The following is a 13,343-nucleotide window of genomic DNA, read 5'->3' on the forward strand; positions in this document are numbered from 1 at the left end:
ATCCAGGCATCCATGAAAACAGAATTTATGACATTTAACGGAGTTAGAAGTTAGCAGGGAGTTAGCTCGCTAGCTTCCATCTAAATACAATATAGCATGTCCTGACTGCGGGGTTTTGGAAACAAATTAAAACGTACAGCTCTGTTATCACTTCCAACATAAATGAAGACAGAAAACTAAACAGCAGTGACGTTTGTAGGGTGACTGAAGTTGGGCTAGCTGGTATATAATGATGTGCTACGTGACCGCTAGCGACACAGCTATGTTAGCATAATATAAACAAGCTAACTTTTTTTCCACTCGATAAAAGTTAACGTGAGTGTTCTCGGTGGTCAGGAACAAATGTAATCGCATGGCAGGATGCTGTAAAAGGACCAAACTTCAGCCAGGAGAACAACTGAGATAATCCATCCATAATACGAGGTTAGTCATTCATATACTGCTGCATGGGCTGGGCTGTAGCTACATCCTAAGGTTTTAAAAACTGAGCTTAAATAAATGATTAGCGGTAATAAAAGCCGAGGGAGGTCAACAGTGATCACTGACTGTTTTAGGAGCTTTTTGAGATCAAATAGAAGAAAATACATAACATTAAACATGTTAACAACACAAAAGCCATATTAAACGCAGACTACTTTAGGCCCGGAAGTAGGATTCGTCGTGTCATCACTGAACAACCGGATAGGAAGAGGGCCATGTGACATATCAAACTTATTGGTAATGTCACAAGAAAAACAATGGTGTGCTTGGTTTCAACGTAACTTTATTCTGTAGATTTTTATACACCAAGCACACCATTGTTTTTCTTGTGACATTACCAATAAGTTTGATGTGTCGCATGGCCCTCTTCCTATTGAAAAAACAAAAGTTGTATCCAAGATGGCCGACTTCTAAATGGCCACAATGGTCACCACCCATCTTGAGGAGTTTGCCCCCTCACATATACTAATGTGCCACAAACAGGACTTTAATATCACCAACCATTCCCATTTTATTACAGTGTATCCGTATAAATGGCCCACCCTGTAGTATGAGAGACCTAGTACATTGTTTGGCATCAATACTGTACTAACAATCTGGATACATGAACTCAGAAAACTGAACTGACAAACTTTTGGTTCATAAAATAACAGAGAGTATACTGTAGAGCTCCAATTTGTCAAATTTAACCCCCAGACATCAAGTTGCACTATTGCAAAGATCTATTTCTCTGACTTTCTTTTGTTGTTGCTCATTTTGTGTCCCTGTTTCTTGATTTATTTTTGTAAGGCTCAGCTAACACTACCCAGATGTGCGAGTGTTTCTTGGAAAGTGTGGCGATAAGGTGGTGAGAGAGGAAGAGTAAGAAAGACAAAAATAAATAAAGGGAAGAAAACTGTGTCATTGTGACATCGGCATGCTTTCCACTGAAAAGATACAAATATACACCTAGCACTAGGTTTCTCATACAATCACGGACCAACGCACAACGCTGCCTTAAAGGCTGGAGTGGTCACAGCAGGGGCACACTTTTACACTGATCTGGCTGCTTGGTTACTGTGAGTTTATGTTGCCAGCTGGGTTGAAACAGACTGCTTGAATAAGGGGCGCTCACTTGTTTTAATGTCCCATGCCTGTGATAATATTCACAGGCCCTGATTGTTTTTTGCATGAGTGCCAGGAAAACTGTAATGCAAGTCCAGGCTGGCAATGCAAGTCCAGACGCCTTTGTCCCAAAGGCACAATTACACAGTGGAATAAGACAGCTATTACCCAGGACATCTGGTGAGGCTGTAAAAGCTAGGGGCACTAATCAAGTCCATTATCAAGATGAACATCATGCTAAACGTCCATCCATCCATCCATCCATCCATCCATCCATCCATCCATCCATCCATCCATGTGTATGTGCAGGACTGCTCATATACAGTTTTGACTTATGACAGAGACGAATGCTTTATTGGCCTGCCAGCCCTGAATATGTGAGGATTACGAGACTAAATTAGATACATAAAGTGTAAATGTGAAATACAAATAATAACTCAGCCTTTTAATAGCCTTTTAAATCTATTTTTTTAGCTATAAGTTTCATAAAATGTTGCAAACAATGACATACAGCTATAAATACTGCCAACACTTCAATACTGTTTAAATGCTGAATTCAACTTGTTCCTGATATTTATCTTTGTTGTGTTTGCCTTTGAAATGTTTTTGCTAGTGACCAATAAATATCTTTTTGGTTTTGACTAAATAAAATACAGTTTGAGTACATATCAATTAGGCCTTAGGTTAGGTTGCACCTCTTGCTTAAAATCTGACCCATCAAGACACTCGTTGTCAGGCCTATTTAAAACCTGTCTGGCATCCAGTCAAATCCATTTTACCTTGTTTGTAGATTTTTTGCCTAAAGTTGACCTTTTGTACTAATTCTGTCTAAATACTTTTGCCTTTGGACTGCACTCGGGTAACTTTGCAGGATTCAGAGTTCAAGAAAATCTTTACTTATCCTATGCCGGTGCCTAGGTGCAGTCACTCAGTTCATCCACTATCTCCAACATGTTTTTTTAAGCTCTACTTTCTTCAAGGCCAACATCCCTGTAAATCAACTTTTATCTGAAACTGAGCATTTAGAGCAGTCTGAAGCCCAAGATTTAGGTTTACAGGGGTTAAATGTACATATGACTTTATAATTTTAAACTCTGGCCATGTTTAATATAATAGGTTGACTTTAAGGATATATGGTGACTTATGTTTCCAGAGAGAAGTTTTATGCAACTCACGCGTTACTCAGAACCACCAACTGTGATCTGTTATTTGCAAGTCGTCAAAATACAAATTCCTCTTCACAGTTTCATTTTGAGTTTAAAAATAATCATTTGTAACAGTCTCTCCCACAAAGAAGCTTTGGGTTTGGTTTTCTTGTACTGTAAAACAGCTATCATGTCTGTGTAAGAGACTCGTGACACTTACCCAGAGAGAAGATCTCCCACATGAGAACACCGAAGGACCAAACATCACTCTGAGTTGTGTAGATCTTGTCAAAAATGGCCTCAGGTGCCATCCACTTAAGCGGCAGTCTAGCCTGTGCACAAGTATTTAGAAAAGAGATTATATACTACCTTCTATCATCTGTGGATATCTCCAAAATTAATGTGAACACTGATTACACCACACTATTACATCACTGGGAAAACTAGGGAGTATAAACACACATTTCAAACAACTCCTAAATGTATCAAGTCTTCTTGTTTCTCAGTAGTTCTCAGTAGTAGCAGTAGTTCACTGTTTTGGTGTGGTCTAATAATGATACTAATAACCTAATAAACTTACATCTCCTTTGCGCACGTAATCTGGGTCCTTGTAGACATCCCTTGCGAGTCCAAAATCACAGATCTTCACAACATTATTCTCAGAAAGCAGGATATTACGTGCAGCCAGATCACGATGAATGCACTATTAAAAAAACAGCAAAAAACATAGTGAGATTTTTACTGCAAAACTGTGTTTTCTGCACATTGCAAGTTTGAATTCACTGCTACGCTGCATTTGGGGAAACATATGGTCAAGCCATCAGTGATATTACAATAGGAAATTCTTTTTTCTATATACAGACTCCTTCTGTAGATTATTTATAACAATGGCTTCATTCTCTAATCACTGTCATCCTGTTCTCCAAAACTATGAATGAGCTGAAAAATAAACGAGTTCTACACGTACATCCTTTAAACATCAGTGGGCACGCTTAAAAATAAAACCGTTAAGTTAACAATGAAATGCATTGACTTCTGTTGTGAGGGAGAAAATACCTTTCGTGAAGCCAAGAACTCCATGCCTTTTGCAACTTGGAAACTGTAGCAAATTAAATCTTCCAGTGTCAGAACTCTCTTATATAAATCCTCAGGTTCTGTGAAAGAAAACAACAAGTCCCAGTCAGAGTGATTATTCATTCTGGCCTTTAACTTTAAGACAATCCTATTCCTCTGCTTAGTGTTTTGAAATGTTATCAGCAGCCCTCCACACCTGTCAAATAAATCAGATAAGATGAAGCACTAACGTCTCTCAAGGGAGAAACTGCAAAGGCCCTGGACTACAACATGCCATCTTAAGAATCCATCCTGACACATACATGTCTCCTCCACACTCTGTCTTTGAAACATTCTTTATAGACGAGTGATAGAAAAAAATATTACACGCCCTCCTATTTTTCAGATGTCAGGTGAAACGTGTAGTTATGGACGCAGCATGCTGCAAGAGGAACTCACAAGGAGCTCTTCCACTTCCACCTGAGTAAACAGCTAATCAAACCCAAAATAACACATTAGAAACAACAAGGCTGACGTGCTGAGCTCAAGGCAGAGAGCTGTGCAATAGTCGGGGTCAGGAGAGGAAATAAACAGACGCCTCCCCAGACTCAGTGGGGTGACAGTCGCTCCTGCTGCACTGATTGTACTGCTGAACAGGAGGAGGAAATGTCCCATCAGACTCAGACTGAAAAACAATCTGATGGGAGCTTTCATTCCTGGGCAGAAGGGGTGGAGCAGAGGTGAGAGGAGGAGGGGGAGAAGAAGGGGGACAGCAGGAGGGACAAGTGGGGAGGAGAGAGGAGTGCGGGGGTTGAAGGGAAGCAAGACGTGCTTGGCTTTTACCTTCTTCCTCTTCCTCTGAGTCACAGTAGCTCTTATCTTCGATAAAACCAGAGCTCGCGGAGCTTCCGGTGCTGGCCACGCTCTCCAAGCGGCGCTTCATCAGCTCGCTGAGTTCGCAGCCCAATCCGGATGAAACCACTTTACCATCCGGGCTCTGATCGACACACAGGTTTCATTATAAATAGGAAATTCAATTATAAGTTTTACACGCATCAGATTTTTGTGGAATATAATCACACTGCATTAAGGTACAATGAATTTATCTTTACAAAATAGGAGACATTCCAAGAGCGTTGCAAAAACAGTTACTCTCTGTACAAAAATGACGATACTGTACAGATGGAGACTCACTTTGTAGACGAGAAAGTCGTCTCTCTTGCCCCTCAAATAGTTGGACAAATTTCCATATTTGCAGAACTCCACTATCATCATCAACGGTCCTGTTAAAGATGGAATCATTCCTCTGATTATTATTTACGGGAATAAAAACAAGGGTCAAAAACAGATGCCAACTTAATCCTAAACCTAACGAAGCTGGCAGTATTTTAGTATCCTTTAAAAAGACAATGCTTCTATATATTTTATAATCACAGTAATAATGCTCACCGCCAGGTTTCGTGCAGGCTCCCAGCAGGTTAACCACATTGAGGTGATGGCCAATGTGGATCAGGATCTTTAACTCTGACATCAGAGCCTTTCGCTCGTTTGATGTAGCGCCTCCTGTAACGAGTGTAAACATCAGCTGGTGCTTCAACATCCAAAGTAAATGGTCTCGTAAGCCTTTTAATTTTAGAAACTTCCAGCTTGACTAAATTCATGTGAAAAACAAGTAAGCATACACATGTTTTTTAACTAAAACAGAGAGTGGAGAGTTTTTTTTAAGTGCATTCAACTTATTATCTGTATTTATATATTAACAGTGAAATCTATTTTACTTTTTAATTTCTGAGACCTAAGACTACTCTAAAATCTAATGTGGTATACAGAAATATTACTTAGATTTTTATTAACTGCATTGTTTTGCACAATACATTGCAAGCAGAAAGTTTATGTTCACAGTTTTTTACTATGGGGAAAAGGCTAAAAAACTGGGATTACAGGAGCAATTTAATTTAATTCAATTTAAGTATTGAAACAAGAGAGAAAGCTATGTGGAGGGTTTTTTAGGCCCAGTTATATCAAACAGCTTTTGTTGGACAACATCTTGAAAGATAAATACCAAAATAATTACAGAGATAAGAGGGGAAGTGTTCACATTACACACCTGAGTTTGAGAAGTTTATTCAGTGATATGAGTTTACATTGAATTATGAGAATCGAGATTTAGACCATGCTTTTTTTTCCAATGACCAACCACAAAACCAAAGCCGCCAGATTCTCTGACTAAATCATGGCCAATCTGAGAAAACCTGCTGCTTTCCATTAACTTTGACCTATGACTAACAACAGCCAGAGCATTAGTTCCTTTCAGTGAACCTGTGATTTATGAAGAGTAGTGATTAATGATAAGAAAGAGCAAAACATCTACCCAGTGGTCCTATTTTTTCCTTCTTGCAAACACATCTTCCCCAAATCTCTACTCACTGATAGGTCTGCAAATTGCTTCTATAGCGTTGCCAAAAAGAAAGAATTTTAGGGAATTACATGTGCCATTCATGCATTCGCTGCGGTGAATGAAATAGCTTTGCAATAACAGCCAAAATTGTTTAGCTTCCTGTTTTCATTTTGAATATTTACAGTGAACATTTGGAAAGATGTCGGAATGAGATTGTAAATGCTTCAAATAAAGACTGAACACAGGAGGATTTCCAAATGTTTGACTCTCTAAAATGTGTCAAATAAACACATGAGCATATTTTTGTTGCTCATGTTGGGCTTGTCTCTTATACTTTAAAAAAAAAAATTCACACGAATAACTTGGACACTTCTGATCAAATCCATTTCCCAATTCCCGTCAGCGTGAGAGGTTTTACTATACATGCACTTTGCAAGAAACCGGCATTGGATGTTTTTTGCTTTGAGCTATAACACCATGCAAACATTAACTCTGTGTATGGTGATGTAGTTTATGAGTCTGTGTAATGCATGTGAAATAAATCTTATGCAGAAGTGGCAGATATTCAACATTCATCTGCTGCACATTAAACGATGACTTTACTGCCGGCCTGTGCAAGTACTACGACCATTGCACCACTATTGGTAGATTGGCCAAATTATGTAAGAATGTGCACAACATAAAAGGTCAGTGAAGTTTTTGGACATCCTACCTTTCAGCATTTTGACTGCAACAGTCTTGCAGGTTGAGAGCTTGTCGATCCCAAAAGCAGAAGCCTCGACCACTTTTCCAAAAGCTCCATGGCCGAGTGTTTTGCCTGGCAAAGGAAGAAGGTTTTTGATAAGTGGAAAGGCATTAGAACTTTCTGTCAGGCTCTATAATTAAAGCAACCTGCTGAAGCTCTGACAGTTTTTCTGTGAGGATTTGTGGTTCACTTGAGACCGGATGATAGCCAGGTTCACTGATAACCCTACATACCAGCTGCAGAGAGGGGTTACACCTATTCATTGTACCTTATGTAGCTCTGTCTATGATTTAATACTAACTGATAACCTTTATATACATTTTTGTCATCATTAAAATTCAATCTAAAATCTTAAAGGCAAGATGTTACACAAACAGTGATGTTTAACTGAGACTTAATACTGATGCTCTGTCTTTGTTTAAATGTCATTTTGATGAGTAGACTGTGGAAGATTTCCAGTTTGGCCCCAAACCTGCATACATAAAACTTCCAGAAAGCAAAACAACATATTCAAAAATCCTGAGGTGACGGGCTATGTATAAATTTGCTGCTTTGTTATGATCTGCTGTATCTACACTTACTGGACTCTTTGTTAGGTACAAATTTAATTACTTGTTAATACAAGTATCTAATCAGTCAATCACATGGCAGCAACTCAGTGCATTTAGGCATCTAGACATGGTCAAGATGACCGGCTGAAGTTCATAACTCTGCAACAGAATGAGGAAGAAAGGGGATTTAAGCAATTCTCAATGTGGCGTGGTTGTTGGTCTCAGATGGATATTTCAGAAACTGCTGATTTATTGGGATTTTATCTTTAGGGTTTATGGAGAATAGTCTGACAAATAGAAAATATCCAGTGAGCAGCAGTTCTCTGGGAGAAAATGCCTTGTTGATGTCGGAGATCAGATGGGAATAGTCAGATCACCGCCACCAGATCTCAGGCCCACTGAGCTGATTACAACAGTGCCACTAGAGTATCCGACAAATCTGCAGCAACTGTGTGATGCCAAAATGTCAATATGAACCAAAGAATAAAGGCATGTATGGACAGGAAAGGGGTCCAACCTAGCACTAGCAAGTTATACCTAATGAAGTGTCCAGATGGTGCATATTTAATGATGAAACTTCTTTCAAAACACTGATGACACTAAGGATTACTCACCTAGTTGTAGGCGATCACGAGGAAACTCCCACTTGCTGCCATCATACTGAAGAAAATCATTCTGCTCCTCGAGTGGATACTCATCGGGATCAATGATGATCGATGGACCCATCTTATAATGTGCTGGTTGCTGAAAAATTAATGTTATCATTAACATTATGTTTTAGGTTATTTTAAGCGGCAAATAAGTAGTAAATAATACAAATTCTTCCTCTAGTCTTTTTTCTTTAGTCAAGTACAATATGTTCTAATTATTTCTTTTATCTAAGCTAAAAGGTTACTATTTCCCAACGATCATGACAAAGAAAAATCTTCAATACCAGCTAAAAGGATAATTCACTTAAAAAGCATTTACAACACACATGAGTCAGTCATTTCCAAAATAGCTGCCTTCAAGAACACAAAGGAGGAAGTGTAAAATACCACAAGTGCAATGCCACTCCGCTGATTTTGTGGAGTGATTCACTCTGCTTGTAAGAAAAAGCATAATGTAGTCCTTTACCTTCCTTAGCTTGCGAATGAAAAGAATAAGCATGATCCAGAGGAACGTTGCTGCAGCTCCAGTACACACCAAAATTATGACCTCAATATTTGGCTTCGCCTCATCACCTGGAAAGAGAAGAATTGTTGTCAAATACCAGACCTCCTTTGCAAAAGTGAAACTGTGGCCTTCTTGTGATCTCACATGCGTCATATTATATTGGCAGGGTCTGGTGATTTATGACCAAAAAGAAACAATCTGTAACAAATTACCAAATAAAGACTACGGCTTTTGACTAAAACCTTTATATCATCTCAACCTCTTTCACTCTTGTTTATTTGTTTCTTCCCAACTTCTCTTTCAGGGATTGTATATAAAAAGGAAGTGGAAACACACTTAGCATTGGTGGTTTGCTTGGAGAATGCATACCACACTTTTTTCCTGTAGTGTTTTCATCTAAACACGGCTTTTCTAACCATCCATGTCCACACTACAGACTCACGTCTCTCAAATCTACACAAAATTTTTCCGGCTCTTATTTCAAGCCATCCTTGACTAAACAATCATGGCAGTGCACACATGTAGCTTGTAACTGAAATATATATATATATATATATATATATATATATATATATATATATATATATATATATATATATATATATATATATATATATATGAACAGCCGATTAAGCTAATTCTAAAGTGCACAGATATGGATGGAATGACTTGCATGATGGCCCACTTTTTTACATTTTCTAATGACCTTCTACTCCAATTATCTACTACGTGTTTCCAGTGCCTTGGTGGTTGTAGCAGTCAATCATTTTCAACTCATTAGTGGCCCTCTTAACACTTTACAAGGGTTGTGTCCTCTACATGATGGCTCCAAGCCAAAGCTATGATCATAAAACTCAAGAAGGAATTCATTTGGCATTCCTCGCAGCCACAGATTTTCTGTCAGGGGAGAATTCTCTCACTAAAGTCTGACCAGAGCTATTTGTAGTGATGACAAGAAAACAAGAGGCCAAGAGGGTCTCAGAGATGTTTTGACAGGGCATGCAGAAAATGCTTGACTCCCCTGATGAGCAATGCTCTTATTTTGATCTGCAAGTTTCATTTTATGCTGACAATCCAGTGCTGTAAACATAGCAGGTCAGATTGTTTGGAAATTTCTTTATGTTTAATTGTTAATATTCCATGACTGACTCACCAAACACAGTAACCACAGCGCTTGTTTTCAGGACACCCTCAGTGTTGCTGGCTATACACTCGTACAGACCCTCATCATCTTTCTTGACCCTCTCAATGATCAGGGTACCGTCCTCGCCCAGTGTGATACCTGAAACGCACAAACTATTAGTTAAACAGCCGAAAAGAAGTGCAGAATTTTAACTTTGGAAGTTTTTTGAAAACTCGTGGCAGTGCAAAGGCAAGTTTAATGACTACACAATTTTAACAGGATAAAACCTTTAATTTGTCAGTAGACTGCACTTAATTCATCTTCTTCTAATATGTCAACCCGGTTACAAAAACTGTAAAAACAACAACAAAAAGATTCTTTATGAAAGCCATAACATATGAGATACTTTTCTCAGTGGTACCTGGATTTTCTTCTAGTGGAACACCATTTTTCAGCCACATGATTTTTGGAGGAGGAACTGCTGAAGCATTACAAACCAGCCTCAGGGTGCTGGTATTGTTCACATCTTGGCTAGTCAGATTTTGATTCAGCCACGGTCTTCTCCTGGCTGTAGGAAAATAAAAAAAAAGTTTGGATTATTGGCGCTATCACTGTTTCGTAGAGGAAAAAGTGGAATCATATATAGCTCTAACTTACCATCCAAAATAAGTACAGCCTCCTTGAGTTCAGCCTTCTTGTTGAGCTTGTAGGCTCGGCACTTGTAACCTGCAGTGCTGTTTTGAGACACATTGTGCAAATAGAGAGAAAGGGAAATGGAGTAGCGACTGAACTGGAGGCTAGACACGCTGGAAGTGACTGTTTGATTCCTGGAATCCAACCACTGTAGATCTGTGTAGAGATAACGGGTTGCCCGACAGGTCAGGTTGACGTTGTTCCCTTCAATCGCTTTCTGAGGTTCAGTGGTTATTTTCTCAGGTTGATCTAGTGTGACAAGGAACATGGAAAACAACATATTTAGTCATTTACATTTACATGGCATCTACATCCGTTTACATGCGTGCAATTATCCAAATTGCCAGAGAAACTAATTAGGACAACAGTTTTTGACACAAAGGTACTTATCAGAAGACCCAGAATGTCAAATTCCCTGTTATTTCCTGTTTCATCACTATTAATTAGAAGCATGTTGATGGTGCTTCTGCAGTGATCCAACTCGAGCGAGGCTGACTATGTGCCCCAGGGGATACAGAATGCGCTTGTTTATTCAGTTTGCTGGAAAGCATTCTCTGTTCCGTAAGAGAAGACAGCTGTTTTTACAATCCTGTCCTCTTTTTTTAGCAGCATTCCATCATTCTCTGCTTTCCTCACCTTTGAAAGAGAGTGGGATTCCTCTTGGGAATTCTCCCACCCTGGGAGAATAATTTTTTGGTACTTGGCATCCACTCCAAAAGAAGTCCTCCACCCTTCAGGACATGTGATTCATGCAACTTTTTAGGAAAGGTGATGCACTTTATTGCAAAGTGAGCTCTGCTTGTGCACGGTGACACCTCGTCCTCACTGTTATTACATACCTGTCTCAGTTGATTTTCATTTTGGGAACATTTGGAACTGCTCACATGCACATAAAAAGTAAATCCTTATTGCACACACAGGCTCATGAAGAAAGAGCAATGACCTGCTGGTGCAGGAGCAGGAATGCGGTTATTCAATGATGTTTTTAAATGCATGCCATGTACAGCACTCCATATGCCTCAGGACTTGTTTGCCTCTCTTCCGCCCCGAAGCTGTTCAACTACAGTGGAAGATGTTTTTAATTAATGCCCCCCTCTGGTTTCTTTATTGCACAATGCAATCTGTGAATTCCTTTCCTGTTCTTGCAGTTCATTACAGCGTGCGATGTGCACACAGATCATTTGTAAAGCATAGAGCTCATGGTATAGTGTGCTTTGTAATTGAACTAATGTGTTTCTGCATGCAGCTGTGTGATTATAATGTTTTGTTTTGTTTTTATTACATTTTACTTGTTGTATTCTGGTGACCTACTTACCATCAACATAGAAAGGCACTGTAATGTGGGCGCTGCCAATGTCGTTCTCAGCCTTACAGTAAAATTGTCCTGAAACTCGTGCATCTCCGATCACCAGGGTACTCACAGTCTGATTGGAATCAATAAAGCGATTGTGATTAATTCTTAAAATCAGATAAAACATAATAAATATAATAATAACAGACACAAATGCTTGATATCATAATTCACTTTCTGCTGTCAGTGTGATCGATTCTAGCGGTTTCAATCACCATCAGAGCACCGAGTCGCTCTTAATAAACAAGTGGGAGGTCTAGACACAGCCTGGTGTGCTTTATAGTCTGCAGTGCTTGACATTAATGAAAGGATACAGCTGGAGTTATAAAGGCCAAAGAGTCTCCTTCATACTGGTGCTATAGATCTAGACCTGGGCCTCCATGTCCATTTCCTGGAGAGCACCTCCAACGCCATGCTCGATTTTAAGGTTAGCACAATATTTTAATGGCTTAAATAGACAAAATAATAAGTGAGACACTTGGGTGAAGGCCAGACTGCATGGGGTTCTGTTTAGTGTTCATGGGGACATCTGTTTTTGGGGTCAGTCGGCTACATCAAAGAGAGTGAATGATGTGGGTACATTGTCTGGGGTATGCTGGCCTAAACTTCCTGGGCTGGTAGGAACTATTGTGTTGGCTGTGAGAGACCCAGCTGCAGCTACAAAACCACATCAGCGTGCCTTTACTTAAACTGTTCACTTTACAAACATACAGGCATCAAAATTAAGTATCATAACGTCCAAACCTTGCTGATAGAACATTTGTCAAAACACTGAGTGACCTTATGATATTATGTTACACCTATTACTTACCATTATGTAACATGAGATTGAAAGCACTCACTGAGACGATTGTGCCTGTCCCGAAGACGTGACCTGACCAAACACACTATGACCTCTGTGCCAAAGTCTTCCCTTAGTGTTTCCTTATATTATGACTCTCCTTTTTTGCTGGGCTTTCTGAGGAGGCCCAGTCATGACTGTGTTCTCATTCACGGGCCAAAACGATTTATATGAGGTGACAGAGAGGAATTTACCTCCACCAAATCCCTCTTCGTTTAAACTGCTGCTTGTTATCGTTGAACCTTAGCCCTGACCCTCATAAAGCACCGGCGACTGGCCACAGGTACTTGTAAATAAGAGGTGCCTCAATATCTATGTCAGACACGTATAAAAATCGATGACCTGTAAAGAAGGCCAAATTTACAGTTACGTGGTGTGCAAATGACTGGATAGTTCTTGTTGTCATGTATTTCACAGTTAGTAATGGTAAACAGTCACTTAGTCATTCGCATTTACATGGCATCGACATCCGTTTCACAATTAATGAGCGCACCAGCAATTTATGGACTACAAATTCAGCTCAAAACAAAGAATCGATTCAGAAAGGTCAATGATGCTTTCTCCTGCCCTAAAACAGCTGTAATGGATTTCTTGAACCAAATCCTATACAGACAAGGGGCATGGCAGCGAAGGCCTGTTCTCAGTTAGGTATGGCATGAACAATTTTAGCATCAAGCTTCCACGGGAGATTTGAACCAAAGTCT

General features: G+C 39.5%; 1 protein-coding gene across 3 annotated transcripts in view; it reads right to left on the reverse strand.

The window, feature by feature from the left end:
- kdrl (kinase insert domain receptor like) overlaps window positions 1–13,343 on the reverse strand; it is a 44,723-nt gene that overhangs the window by 11,867 nt on the left and 19,513 nt on the right. For all 3 annotated transcript variants that reach the window (XM_080901924.1, XM_080901922.1, XM_080901923.1), the window contains 13 exons: window positions 11,763–11,871; window positions 10,412–10,696; window positions 10,176–10,322; window positions 9,785–9,913; window positions 8,593–8,699; window positions 8,091–8,220; window positions 6,893–6,997; window positions 5,232–5,345; window positions 4,977–5,065; window positions 4,626–4,779; window positions 3,786–3,883; window positions 3,310–3,432; window positions 2,950–3,061 (listed from right to left, as the gene is read on the reverse strand). In XM_080901924.1, coding sequence (XP_080758050.1) covers window positions 2,950–3,061; window positions 3,310–3,432; window positions 3,786–3,883; window positions 4,626–4,779; window positions 4,977–5,065; window positions 5,232–5,345; window positions 6,893–6,997; window positions 8,091–8,220; window positions 8,593–8,699; window positions 9,785–9,913; window positions 10,176–10,322; window positions 10,412–10,696; window positions 11,763–11,871 — 1,702 coding nt within the window. The remainder of the gene's footprint in view (window positions 1–2,949; window positions 3,062–3,309; window positions 3,433–3,785; window positions 3,884–4,625; window positions 4,780–4,976; window positions 5,066–5,231; window positions 5,346–6,892; window positions 6,998–8,090; window positions 8,221–8,592; window positions 8,700–9,784; window positions 9,914–10,175; window positions 10,323–10,411; window positions 10,697–11,762; window positions 11,872–13,343) is intronic.

Source organism: Rhamphochromis sp. 'chilingali', assembly GCF_963969265.1.
Source record: "Rhamphochromis sp. 'chilingali' genome assembly, chromosome: 13".
Taxonomy (NCBI): Eukaryota; Metazoa; Chordata; class Actinopteri; order Cichliformes; family Cichlidae; genus Rhamphochromis; species Rhamphochromis sp. 'chilingali'.